The sequence below is a fragment of the Bubalus bubalis genome, chromosome 5, assembly GCF_019923935.1.
Source record: "Bubalus bubalis isolate 160015118507 breed Murrah chromosome 5, NDDB_SH_1, whole genome shotgun sequence".
Taxonomy (NCBI): Eukaryota; Metazoa; Chordata; class Mammalia; order Artiodactyla; family Bovidae; genus Bubalus; species Bubalus bubalis.
The window spans coordinates 49,157,750-49,171,618 of record NC_059161.1 but is presented as its reverse complement, the minus strand read 5'-3'; the positions used below and the strand labels follow the sequence as shown (position 1 = coordinate 49,171,618).

The 13,869-nt window shown below is 43.0% G+C and overlaps 1 protein-coding gene across 2 annotated transcripts in view; it reads right to left on the bottom strand.

Annotated features, from left to right (window-relative positions):
- Positions 1-13,869, bottom strand: part of KIF26B (kinesin family member 26B) — a 517,024-nt gene that overhangs the window by 340,196 nt on the left and 162,959 nt on the right. The window contains exon 1 of one of the 2 annotated variants that reach the window (XM_044943071.2): positions 3,890-4,980. The exons of the other annotated variant lie outside the window; for it this stretch is intronic. Coding sequence (XP_044799006.2) covers positions 3,890-4,000 — 111 coding nt within the window. The 5' untranslated portion in view covers positions 4,001-4,980. Of the gene's footprint in view, positions 1-3,889; positions 4,981-13,869 lie in introns of those variants that run through there. 2 annotated transcript variants of the gene reach the window in all.

Genomic DNA, 13,869 nt, shown 5'->3' with positions numbered 1-13,869 from the left:
GACTGTCACACAGCCACTGGCTGATCAGACTAATGCCTTTGGTGGAATGTGAAGGGCAATTATTTATGCAAAAAAAAATACTCTTTTCTTTTCTAATACCAGCTACATGGTCAAGAGGCTATCCACACATTTTTTTTTTTAATTGCTCCAGGACAATCCTCTGGAACTAAGATGTTATAAACGTGTTTCAAGCACAGTTCTCTGCTGATTTTCTGCAAAAGCTTGTTCTCAAAGGACTACATGCTTGTGTTATTTAAGTTTCAAATACAGATACGTTCAATATTAACTCCACTGTGTTTGCGAGCTGAAAATAGAGCCCAGCTGTGGACAGTGGTTTGATTGAGACCAGATTTTTCCACATTATTATTTACAAGCAGAGTTTTGGTTACTTTTTCTACAAATAGTATTACCTGATTTATTGTTAACTAAGCCTGGCCACATTTCCTTAGAACTTAATTCATTAAGCCAATAGTATTGAGACAAAAACCTTTAGACTCGAGGCAGTTAATATCAGGGTGGGTATTTTGGGTGGGGGGAGGGGTTATTTCTAGTAAATAATTCAACATTAATGAGTACCATGTATTTCAAAGGCTTAGGGAAGTAGTAAAATGGAATTATTGAAGTTTCTCTTTTAAAAATACTGTGGTCCTTTAGGAAAACCATAACCTGTTAATGTTGTTATTTAAACTATTTCTGGATGTTATCATCAACTGAAAACATGCTGTAAAAGCTTCTTGAATCTTTTATTACAATTTCAGGTGAATTTATAAGCATCATAAAACTTAAGGGAAGAGGAAGGAAAACTCATTTATACACTGTTATTTTGCTTATTTTGTAAATGTGAATCAATGGACTTTAAAAAAATTAAAGACATGGAGTTCTAAAAGGCATTGTCCATGTGCTTCCTGTGATGACTTCACTCACTCACTCAATAGCTATTTATTAAGCACCTATTACACACCCCACACTGGCAACAGAGCGGAGACCAAGCTCTGCAGAGCTCGGCTGCCTGGAGCTCTCCTCTGGACAAAAATGAATAATGAGCAAGTACATGAGCTGCCCTGTGCTGACACACGGAGAACAATGAAGCAAGGTGGGTCAAAAGAGACTTGGAGTAAGGGGCTGCTCTTTTCCACACGACAAGCAGAGACGGCCTCTCTTAAACAGAGACTTGAAGGTAGCAAGTTTATGGGCCCAGCAGACATCTAGGGAAAGCATCCTAAGCCAGGCCAGGTCCAGAAAGCCCAGGTGGGAGCACTATCAGCATAGCTAGGAACAGAAAGGCCAGCGTGGCTGTAGCAGGTGAGTGAGAAGGGGAACTGTTGAAAATGAAGTTGGGGAGAATATCAAGTCGAGAAGTGAGACCCAAGCTAGAGACAACACTTCAGAGGCCAACAGTGTATAGATAGCATTTAAAATCGTGGGACTGCAGGGGTTACCCAGGGAGTGAGCGTAGACAGAGAAGAGGTGTGATGACTGAGCTCCCAGGACCTATTTAGGAGAGATAAGAAGGAACCTGCAAAAGATACTTAGAGGAACAGATAATGAGGTAGAAGGAGAACCTAAAGAGAATGCTGTCCAGGAAACAAAGTGAAACAGTGGTTCAGGAAGGAGGGAATGATCAATGGTAAACACAACAGGTAGTCAAGTATCAATAAAATGAGGGCTGAAGAGTCATCATGCGCACTATATATGGTGGAGAAGATAAATTCTTTCATCTCTCTGTTTCTTGGTTTCCTTATCCATGTAATGAGGATAAAAATAGTACCTACCTTACAAGCATATGTGAGTTAATGTTCATAAAACACAACAGTGTCTGTAATAGCAGGTGGTCAACAAATCCTTGAATGAATGTAGCAAGATGATCATAGCACAGTGAACATCTGTTCCATCTCACATATCATCCATCTATCATTACTATCTTCTATGACCTTTGCAAGAGTTTTTGACTGAGAGATGGCAACTAAAGGCTGAATGCAGAAAGCCCAAGAAAAGGTGGAGATGAGAGTCTGAAGATAGAGGTCAAATAAGTCTTTTCTAAAAAAAAATAGATTTGCTGCAAAGGGAATCAAAGAAATGGGGCAGTAGTTAATGGGGGATATGAGGTCAAGAGAGCTCTTAATTTTTTTTAAGTCGTGAGCTATAACAGCATTTTAGTATTCTAAAAGGAATGATCCTTAGAGAAGGAAAAAATGATACAGAAAGAAGAGGAGGCCCCTGGAGGATGTCTCCGAGCCAGTTGGTGAGGTGGCATTTAGAGGACACCCAGCCTTAAGGAGTACAAACCCACTCACTGTATCAGCCAAAAGGGAGAGCAGGTGGGCAGATGGTGGGAGCCTGGGAAATTCAACTGAGAATGAAGACAGAAAGGGTAGTGTCAGAGGCTGGGAAGAAGAGGAAGGTGTAAAGTAGTCAACCAGGAGAGAGGACAGTGAATCGTACAGTTGCCAGCTGGGACCGAGAGCCTGCTCAAGGTAAATGGTCAGTAAATGAACACAAAGCAACTGGAAAAGTGATTAATCTCCAAAATATATAAGCAGCTCATACAGCTCAATGTCAGAAAAACAAACAGCCCAGTCAAAAAATGGGCAAGAGACCTAAACAGACATATCTCCAAAGAACATATACCACAGACCAATAAACACATGAAAAGGTGCTCAACATTGCTCATAATTAGAGAAATGCAAATCAGGAAACTACAATGAGATATCACCTCACGGTAGTCAGAATGGCCATCATCAAAAAATCTACAAACAATAAGTGCTGAAGAGGATGTGGAGCAAAGGGAATCTTCATGCACTGTAAGCAGGAATATAAACTGACTGATAAAACCACCGTGGAAAACAGTACAGAGGTTCCTTAAGAAACTAGGAATAAAACCACCATATGACCCAGAAACCCCACTACTGGGCTTATACCCTGAGAAAAATCACAATTCAAAAAGACACATGTACTCTGAGATTCATTGCAGCATTATTTACAATAGCCAGGACATGGAAGCAATCTAGATACCCATCAACAGATGAATGCGTAAAGAAGATGTGGTACATATATACAATGGAATATTACTCAGCCATAAAAAGGAATGCATTTGAGTCAGACTGAGTAAGGTGGATGAACCTAGAGCCTATTACACAGAGTGAAGTAAGTCAGAAAGAGACAAAAATATCATATATTAATGCATATATATGGCATCTAGAAAAATAGCGCTGATGAACCTATATGTAGGGAAGCAATAAAGATGCAGATGTAGAGGACAGACTGGTCGGCACAGCAGGGAAAGGAAAGGGCAGGGCAAACTGAGAAAGCGGCACTGACATATACACACTATCATACGTAAAATAAATAGCTAATGGGAAGCTGCTCTATAACACAGGGAACCCAGCCCGACACTCTGTGATGACCTACAAGGGTGGGATGGGAGGGAGGCTCAAAAGGAAGGATATATATGTATACATATAGCTGATTCACGCTGCTGTATGGTATAAACCAACATAACACTGTAAAGCAATTATCCTCCAATTAAAAAAAATTATAAAAAGAAACTGAACACAATCATCATGGTCTTGTATTTTACTTTACCCGGGTTCCGCTGGGCAAATTCATGGGCCAAGTGGGTGGACAACAGGATTTTACCAAGGCTGCAGCTTTGTAATGAGAGTGGGATGAAGAGAGAGATGGGGAGAGGAAGGAAAGAAGGAAGAAAAGGAAAGGAGGAGGGAGAAAGAGAGGGAAACAGGGAGGGAAGGAGAGCACAGTCGTTCTGGTGAGAGCAACATAGGGCCAGAGACCCACCTGCACCCCAAGACAGCCTGACGATCCCACCAAGGAAGCCCTCGGCCTTCTCAGGGTGTGAAGGAAGCATCCTGGATTTCTGTCCAACGCTTACCTCCAGCAGCTGTGACAGCATAGCAAAGGTCTTCTTGCTTTCACGTCGTAAATCAAAACCACACCTCGGCCAGTGCCTCTCCTTTACAGGTGGAACATTGTAGTTCATCATTTATAAGTCAACATCTCATGACCAAATACATCCATTTCACCTGAGACTTTGTGGCCTGTCAAAGCCATCAAGCATTGACAAGAACAATCAACTGAACCTCGAGCAGCCGTGAATGAGGTCTTATCAATTAGGAGCAAAGAATTTGTGCTTACTTCCAATTCCAAGATGACTTCTTTCCTACCTCTAATCTACTGCTAAAAGCAAAACAAACAACAACAACAACAAAAAAAACCTAAAGTTTTAAAAATTTAGCAAGAACTTTTGGCAAACCATGCATTCACATTCACAGGTGCTTTCATCATGCTGATTTGGACAATGACCTTAAGGTGTGGAGGGTATTCATTATCCTGGCAGGCAAATGGAGATTCTCAAAAATATATATATCATGGTAGGAAAAAAAAAAAACAGATTTTATGGGACTTTCTAAATATTTTTTAACAGTTTTTATACAATAAAGTCATTGGCCAGCCCCAATCTTAAATCTCAAATGATCCCTGTATGAAATGTACTATTTCTTCCAACAATTCACACCCAAGCAACTAATACACTAAAGATACCAAAGGAATTTATCTTCCTAATTCAGCCAGAAACAAAGTAATAGTGAAGGCAGATAGTTAGAATATATAAATACTTATGGTAGTTTCTTTCCAAAATAAACATGAATAATATCTGACTCTTGTTCTCCAAATCCTATTTAAGTCGGTGCTTTCTCTCTGTCTGTCCCCTGTTTCTCTCCCCACCTCCTCATACAAAGGTCTTATTCAGCTGGATTGCTGCCTCCCTGGGCACTGAAGCACTGGGTTCTAATCCTAGTAAAGTGGCCTGATTACTAAGAAATTGTGCAGTGGTCCTCCAACCACTTGGGAAAAACAGGGGGGAAACGATAAAAGAGTATCAACTTCAGCAGAAATACAGAAGCAAAATGACTGAAGACTCTACACTGAGGAGCCGCCTTGGGGTGGGAGACCCATTTTCCCTGTCCATATAGCACAGGCCCCCACCCCCACCCCCACCTGAATCCACATCATCAATATCCTCCATTAAACAACTTATTTTTTGAAAAAGCAATTTTATATAAAAACACTGACAACAATTGTCTCTGCACTTTTCTAATCTGGGCTCCTGGACACAGAACACTATCTGAATGACTCAGTTCAGTACAGTTCAGTCGCTCAGTCATGTCTGACTCTTTGCAACCCCATGAACTGCAGCACACCAGGCCTCCCATCACCAATTCCCGGAGCCTACCCAAACTCATGTCCATTGAGTTGGTGATACCATCCAACCACCTCATCCTCTGTCGTCCCCTTCTCCTCCTGCCCTCAATCTTTCCCAGCATCAGGGTCTTTTCAAATGAGTCAGCTCTTCTCATCAGGTGGCCAAAGTATTGGAGTTTCAGCTTCAGCATCAGTCCTTCCAATGAACACCCAGGACTGATCTCCTTTAGGATAGACTGGTTGGATCTCCTTGCAGTCCAAGGGACTCTCAAGAGTATTCTCCAACACCACAGTTCAAAAGCACCAATTTTCAGAGTTCAGCTTTCTTCACAGTCCAACTCTCACATCCATACATGACTAATCTGAATGACTCAAAGGCCTTCAACTCTTTAATTTCTTTATCTTGCAGTAGTTTTCTGGTTGGTGAAATAAAAACCCACCAAAGGCAAGAAACTGTTTACTGGGTCAAGTGTGTGACAGATCTTAAGCAACCAGGACTCTTGAGGTGCACACAATTAGTACGCCATCCGCCAAAGGCTCGGGGGCAATCAAATGCATTTCCTTGAGGCGCAATGAGATTTGAGGATGTTTTCTAGTACCTGGGGTGGTCTCTAGAGCAAAGGATTACTTCCCAACTCATTCTATAGTTTGAGAACTTGAAAATCCAGAGAGAAAGTGAAAAAAAAAACTCTACATCTGGGTAGTAAAGCATCATGTGAACCCTGGAGAGAGAGGATGGATGCCTGGGAGCCCAGGCCGCGCACAGCTGTGCTGTCTCCCCAGCCAGTGGCCAGGCACCCAGCCAGCAAGTGAGACCGAGGTAATTTGGATGCTTTTAAAAAGAGGGAGGAACTTTTCATTGTGGAGAATGTAATTTGCTGTGTGGAAGAAGCTTGTAAACTAGTCTGAGTCTCCATGATTTTCTCTAAGTCCCTGTAGGGTCTGCCTTCTCTGGAGCCTTCGGCTTTTCCAGTGAAATCCCCCAGGGACAATCTGGAAAACCTACCCTTCGTATTTCTGGGACCCTGATATTATAGACACAGTTCTAAAGCTCCCCTGTGGTTTTTCCAGTAGTCATGTACAGATGTGAGAATTGGACCAGAAAGAAGACCAGAAAGAAGGCTAAGTGCCAAAGCCTTCGAACTCTGGTGCTGGAGAAGACTCTTGAGAGTCCCTTGGACTGCAAGGAGATGAAATCAGTCAATCCTAAAGGAAATCAACTCTGAATATTCATTGGAAGGACTGATGCTGAAGCTGAAGCTCCAATACTTTGGACACCTGATGTGAACAGTTGACTCACTGCAAAAGACCCTGATGCTGGGAAAGATTGGGCAGGAGGAGGTAGGGGCAATAGAGGATGAGATGGTTGGATGGCATCACTGACTCCATGGACTGAGTTTGAATAAACTCCAGGAGACAGTGAAGGACAGGGGAGCCTGGCATGCTGCAGTCCATGGGGTCGCAAATTGTCGGACACGACTTAGCAACTGAACAACAAACACCAAAACTGCCCTCAGAGGATTACCAGTTGACTCTGGGACACTGAATGACTCTTAGTGTGCTCAGCGTATTCTCAGCCCAAAGAACAATGAGGACATCTCAGGAGCCAGAACTGGAAAAGGAGGATGGATTCTAACTGTAGAGATGCAGTACGTCCTGTCAATTCCATCTCCTTGATAGGTCTCAAATCACATTCCATATTCATAGTTGTCCCCATCCTAGTCATGAAGGCCACTATCATCTACTTGGGTGATGGCAATAAATCCCCCCACTCCACACTAACTTCCTCCTTAACACACTGTGTGTTAAGGAGGTTTTGTTTTGAGCTTCAGGAATTTCCACAGCTTAATCCAAAGTCCTCCCTTTGCCTGCAAGGCTGGCTGTCTGTGATGTAGCTCCTACCTTCTGCCTCTCCTCCTTCCCCTGCCATACTTATCCTTCAGATCTTGGCTAAAAAAATATCACACCCTCAGAGACACTTCCCTGCCTGCAGACTAAGTCTGGCCCCTCATTGCACCCTTCTATCACAAGATGCTGTACATTTCTCTTGTGCACTTATCACAACTGTGACTGCAGAATTAATTGGGTAATTAGTCATTTGATGTCTCTGCTCTTCATTAAAATATAAATTTCACAAGCCGTAGGATCCTGTCTGTCTTCCCTTTGTGTTCTCAGGGTCTATTGTGTGGTGTAGGGTCACTGCAGACACACAAACTTATGAGGGAATGAATAAACAAGTGACCCGTCTCCTTGCACAGGGCCCTTCTGGACAGAGTTTGGGGAGGGGTTAGACAAAAGAAGAGAAAGTCCATTGACATCCCAATACAAACTCTACCAAGAACTCTAGCTCGGCCAGAGCAGTTATCATTTTTGGTAGGCTCTCCTGGGTTCACTTGCATGGAGAGGAAAAGAATTTCAGAGCTAGGAAGCTTGATCAAACCACTGAGGTCTGAGGTTAGGACAAAGCGATGGGACACAAGGTCCCGGGGTTCTCTCTGACACTGCTCAACTGGGATGAACAATCTGATGCATAAAAGAACTCCTGGGACCTAGGACTGTTAGAATCCACACTCAGCAAACCACACGGCACACAGGCCATTTGGTAAATCTCAACAGAGCATAAATATGTGGATTTCAATGCAACTCATATGATTATATAGAGTTCCTCAAAAATAAACCAGATTTCTTATATTCATATATAAAAAAAGAGATGACTGTGTAACTTTGTAAATATACTAAAAGCTACTGAAATGTACACTTTAAAAAGGTCACTTTTCTTACATTTCAATAAAAAAGACATTCCCTCTGCCACCCCAAACCATGATCATTTGAATGACATATATGCACATTTTACCCATAAGGAATCTACAATCTTAGAAGCTTACCTTCTATAATGAATATTGGCCCCTGGTACTCAAAAATTAATAAAACAAAGTGAAGTATATTAACAAAAGGCTGAGAAAGAAGTACACTGAAGTCAGAACTAGCCAAAGCTAGCATTAGTGTGGTAAAGCCACATTGGCACAGAATAGTAAATCAGTGTGATTGCCTTCAAGGGAGATGCTTTCTCCATGAAATCAGCGGCAAAGACCACAAGAATAATCTGAAAGCAAATTCTACCTAGAAAAGATTCTATAATCTAGGAAGTATATGATATTTCATGCTATTGAACTTGGATTCCAGTAGCATTTAAAAATCCCATAAGACCCTCTGTAATCTGGGATACATAATCATTGAATCCTTCACACTGCCAAGGACATCTGTCTTATATAAGCTGAGTGCAATCAAAATGCCTACACCCCAGGAGCCATTGAGAGGACCATGAACGTGCTGTGAGGTTTCTGAGGATGCTATAGTTCTCCAGAATGTCTCAGAGGTCACAACACACCATCAGCTGAGCAAAGCGGGAAGAGTGATAACTAATTGGATCCAAAGTCTTTTATAGAGCTATGGAGCTATGTTTTAGAAGTAAAGGAAATGCGGTGCTTAGTATTTAGTTGTGTTTACTATCACACAGAAATGAGTATTTATACACATTTATGTATACAGATCACTCAGTAATGCATGTAAATGTATCAGATGTACACAAGAGCAGAAACTAACATCCTGGAAGAACCCAACATGTAAATCAGGACTCAGCCAACTTCTCCTATAAAGCACTAGACAATAAATATTTTGGGGTTTGCAGGCCATATGGTCTCTGTTGCAATGACTCAATCTGCTACTACAGTGCAAAAGTTGCCATAAATAATATGTAAATGAATGAGCATGGCCATTTCCGATAAAACTTTATTTATAAAAGCAAGCAGCAAACTGAATGTGGCTTGCAGGCCATAATTTTCCACCTCCTGGTATAGCAAATGGAAGCACAAACTTGTTAAGCAACACTTAAACTATTCCAAAGGACTCTTCCTAAAGAATTAGAGACAACCTTGTCTTCTTATAGTTATGAGACATCATTTAAGCATTCAGTGATTCAGTGTCTACTCATAAATATTAATTCATGCCATACCATACTATATCACATAATATCCAATGGATTGTAAAGTGTAAAAGCTATGTGCTCCTAAACCAACTGGTTCCAGGAGGTGCTACATAGATTACTGGGGTCTGTTTTTTGTCTCCTCTCCTCCTGTCAAGCTGTTAGCCATCACTTTGTTGGTTTTGTCTCTGTAATTGTCTCTATCTTCAATTTGCCATTGCTGATCTGCTCCAGGCCAAAAACAGTATCTAAAGTAGGCCTGGCTTTGAAGGACCATATGTCTCTCTTCTGCGTAAAGAAACATGAGCAGAGGGTGAGACAAACTGACAGAGCGGCACTGACATACATACACCTCCGGGTGTAAATAGCTGGCGAGGGGGAAGCTGCTGTGTAACACAGAGAGCCCAGACCTGTGCTCTGGGATGCCCGAGACGGGCGGGATGGGGGTGGGCAGAAGGGAGGCCTATACACACATACATCTACATATTTATATGTGTATTTATGACTGATGCACAATGCTGTATGGCAGAAACCAACTCAAATTTGTAGAGGAATTATCCTCCAATTAAAAACAAAAATTTATATATATATACAAAAACAGAATAAAAAGAAACAAGAGCACCAGGTTTATCACCCCCAGGAGAGGCTACTCTATAGACCTTTGGACTATGTTCTAATTCTGCACTTATTTTACATAATCAAGGTTGTTAGATAAATGACTTATGGGTAAGATGTTACTCTTGCCTGTACGTGTGAAAGTGAAGTCACTCAGTCGTGTCTGACTCTTTGCGACCCTGTGGACTGTAGCCCACCAAGCTCCTCCGTCCATGGGATTCTTCAGGCAAGAATACTGGAGTGGGTTGCCATTTCCTTCTCCAGGGGATCTTCCCAACCCAGGGATCGAACCTGGGTTTCCCACATTGGAGGCAGACGCTTTAACCTCTGAGCCACCAGGGAAGCCTATGTGTATGTACACCTATCTACACACACATTCATAGTCATTTATTTATTCGTTCCACAAATATTTATTGCATCCCTCTGTGATAGTCACTGTTCTAAGTACATGGAATACATTAGTGAATAAAAGATTAGAAAACCAAAATAAACATGCACACAAACAAAAAACAGCCATCAAGGAGCTTACATTACAGCAGTGGGAAATAGATAAATCATCTTTGTCCTAAAGTAGATCTGAATCTACTAAAAACACATGGGTCTTAACATACACACACATACTTCCTAAGTACTTATAGGTCACCAGGTTAAATGACTAACAATCTTTAGTTACAGAACGTCTAAATGCCTCCCTCCCCCCCCACCACACAGTTAAAGTTACTTCTGTTTGATAAACCAGAATGTCCACTCACTCCAATTTTCTCTCTTCATCTCATTTCCTGCCTCCTTCTTCCCATGGTCGACCCCCTTGGAAGCAAAGGTAGGTCACAAACCAGCAAAAAGACCTAACAGACTACCTGGGATTGCACATGGTCAGTCTGTTTTTGGATCCTTTAAAACTGCTTATTTGACTGGTAATGAGGCAATACATTCCTGTGATCTGGGAGGTGAACCAAAAATCCTAGCTCGGGTTTCAGTTTCATGTAAAACTGACTGCTTAGCAAAGGGCCAGTCTTTCCAGTTTAATGAAGCTGGCTTTGTGGTCCTTGAGCACTCTGGGAAGGGAAAGGATAAGGACTCACAGAGAATTAGCAACATTCAGGTGAAGAAGGCCAAAAAGCATGCTGTTGATCCAGTAGGTGAACAGGAAAAACTAGGAAGTGGCTAAACCCTGAGGGCCCTTCGGAAGCTGTCCCCAACCCTGGTGCCACAGATCCATCACAGCCCAAGCCTACAGAGAAGCCTAGAGAGACAGAAGATTTCCTGCCATGGAGGATTTCCACACAGAGAAAGGGAAAACTGCATCCCTCCCTGGAACAGATCACCGAGGGCCAGATCAACCGTTCAGCAGCCAGGACGAAGCACACACCTGAATGGCTGTGACCCGCAGTCTTGCAAACTGCCCCTAAGTCCTGCACATCGATCCACAGGTCCCTGTACAGTCCTTCTTCTTTGTATGGCCAACAGCCTCCTTTCCTTGTCTTTTTCCTGGCAACAGAGGATGGAGCTTCTTTTAGAGAGCACCCTTGGGACTTCCCTGGTGGTTAAGAATCTGCCTTGCAATGCAGAGGACGCCTGGTCCAGGAAGATCCCACTTTCCACGAGGCAGCTAAGCCTGTGAGTTGCAACTACTGAGACCTCGTGCCACAACTAGAGAGCCCGAGTGAATGCTGCAACGAAAGATCTTGCCTGTCCCAATGAAGATTCTGCATATTGCAACTAAGTCTGAGGCACCCAAATAAATAAAAATAAAATTAATTCATTTATTAATTTAAAAAATCTTTAGAGACGACCCTTGGGGCCTAAGGGCTTCCTTGGTGGCTTACACGGTAAAGAATCTGCCCGCAATGCAGGAGTCTCAGATCTGATCCCTGGGTCTGGAAGATCCCCTGGAGAAGAAAATGGCAATCAACTCCAGTATTTTTGCCTAGAGAGTCCCACAGACAGAGGAGCCTGGCGGGCTACAGTCCATGAGGTCAAAAAGAGTCAGACACAATTGCATGACTATTTTCACTTTGCAGCATAAAGGCAAGAGCTACACAGAATGGGAAATGGGACAGAAATCACTGTGGAGGATTTTTTTTTTCCTTTGGGAATTCCAGCTCTGGCTCACTTCCCAAGACTCTTTCATGGGTAACCAGAGGAGAAATTAACTCATTCAGTGACAACCACTCACTGGTAAACCAGATGCCAGAGCCTGGGATGCCAGGCCTGGGGAGGCCACAGTAAGGCCCTAAAAGGAACGGACACTCCAGATCTAGTACTTAGGAGGTAAAACAATAGTGTGCTGGGTAGCACGGCCCATCTGTGAGCTGGGCTGGATGGACTATGCCTTCATGTTGAGCACAGAAGGGCCAGCTGGGCCCCAGAGGCCAGAGATAGGCTGATGGTCAGGAGTAGCCGTAAGTGAGCAGGGCAGGAGAGAGCAGGCACTCCTTAGTCCAATGGTGTCTCCACCTGTCTCCTACTTTCTCAAGGTTAACAGAAACCACAGGCCTACTGGGACATGCAGGGGACTCCAGACTAGACCCAGTGCTTATTCTATTTAGGGTTATAAGCTTTGGAATCAAACAGATCTGGGTTCAGATCCCAGTTGTGACACCAAATACATGTGTGGCCTTGGCCCAGTGACTTCCCTCTTTGCACTTTGGTTTCTGCATCTACAAAAATGGAAGGAAAGGAACACCCAGTTCATAGGGCAGCAGAAGGATGACAGGATGGGGACTGTGGAAGGTGCTTGGTGGAGGCAGACATGGTGACTGTGTAAAAATCTCACCGTCAGCAGAAAACAGACAAACAGCCACACACCACACACGATTGCACACTCATTCCCCGTTCTCGGGGGTTGTTTCTGTTTCTTTGCCTGGCCAGCATCCATATTCCTCTCTAGAAGATGATCCTTCTTTGCTGATCCTTCAGGGAGCACTGGCCCCAGCCCAGGCAGTGATAATTCAGCTGGGGAAGGGCTGGGGTCACTCTTCTGAAGGTTCCAGCAGGATTGCTTGCTTTGGCGTCCTTCCTGTGCACCCCAGGGGCTTCTCACCTATGTGCTGGAGGAGGAGGGGCTGAACTGGTAGGAATTTCACTCTCTGCAGAAGACATCTGTTTTGAGGGCAGTAAAGACCCAGGTGGCACTGTTTTGAAGGCAAAGAAATGAAGGGCAATTACCCTGCCATTAATCAGTGAGACTACAAGGACTGCACAGTGTTACTTAAGACCAGGAAAGAACATTTTAATAACATTCCTGGGGATAAAGACTGAGCAAAACACAAATTAAGTTAGTAGGCATCTATGGGACTGCTTGATATATATCAGTGTAGATTTTAAAGCTGCCTGGCAGAATTCAAGGTGAATTAACAAGGAGCTGCTACCACTTCCTCTGAAAAATAAAAACAGAGAGGCCATCGCCAACTCCCACACATGTCATTTCCTGTACCTCAGTGTACAGGGAACAACAGACAACCAAACTGTCCTTTCCTGCTTCCTTCCGAGTCCCAAATAAGTTCCCCATACCACCTCCACACACACTCATAGGGGAGATGTTTAAGTTAAAGGTCTGCAGAGGTTAAAAGTTAAGTACATAAAAATATAAAACAGAGTTTCAGTGTTTTTTAAAATGTAGTAAAATAGACATAACACGGCATTCACTGTTTCAACCATCTTTAAATGTACAGTTGAGTGGCATTAGGCGTATTCACATTGCTGTGCAGCTATCACCGCCGTCCATCTCCAGAACGTTCTCGTCGTCCCAAAATAAAACTCATACCCATCAAAGAGTAACTGTCTCATCCTCCCCACCTCCTCCCAGCCCCTGACAACCACCATTCTACTTGCTGTCTCTATGGACTGGACTGCTCTAGGGACCTCATATAAGTAGAATCAACAATATTTGTTCTTTTGTGTCTGACTTACTTCATAAAGCATAATGTCCTCAAGGTTCATCCATGTTGTAACATCTGTCAGAATTTCCTTCCCCCTTAAAGCTGAATAATATTCCATTGTATGGAAGACCACATTTTGTTTATCTATTCATCTATCAGTGAACATTTGGGTTG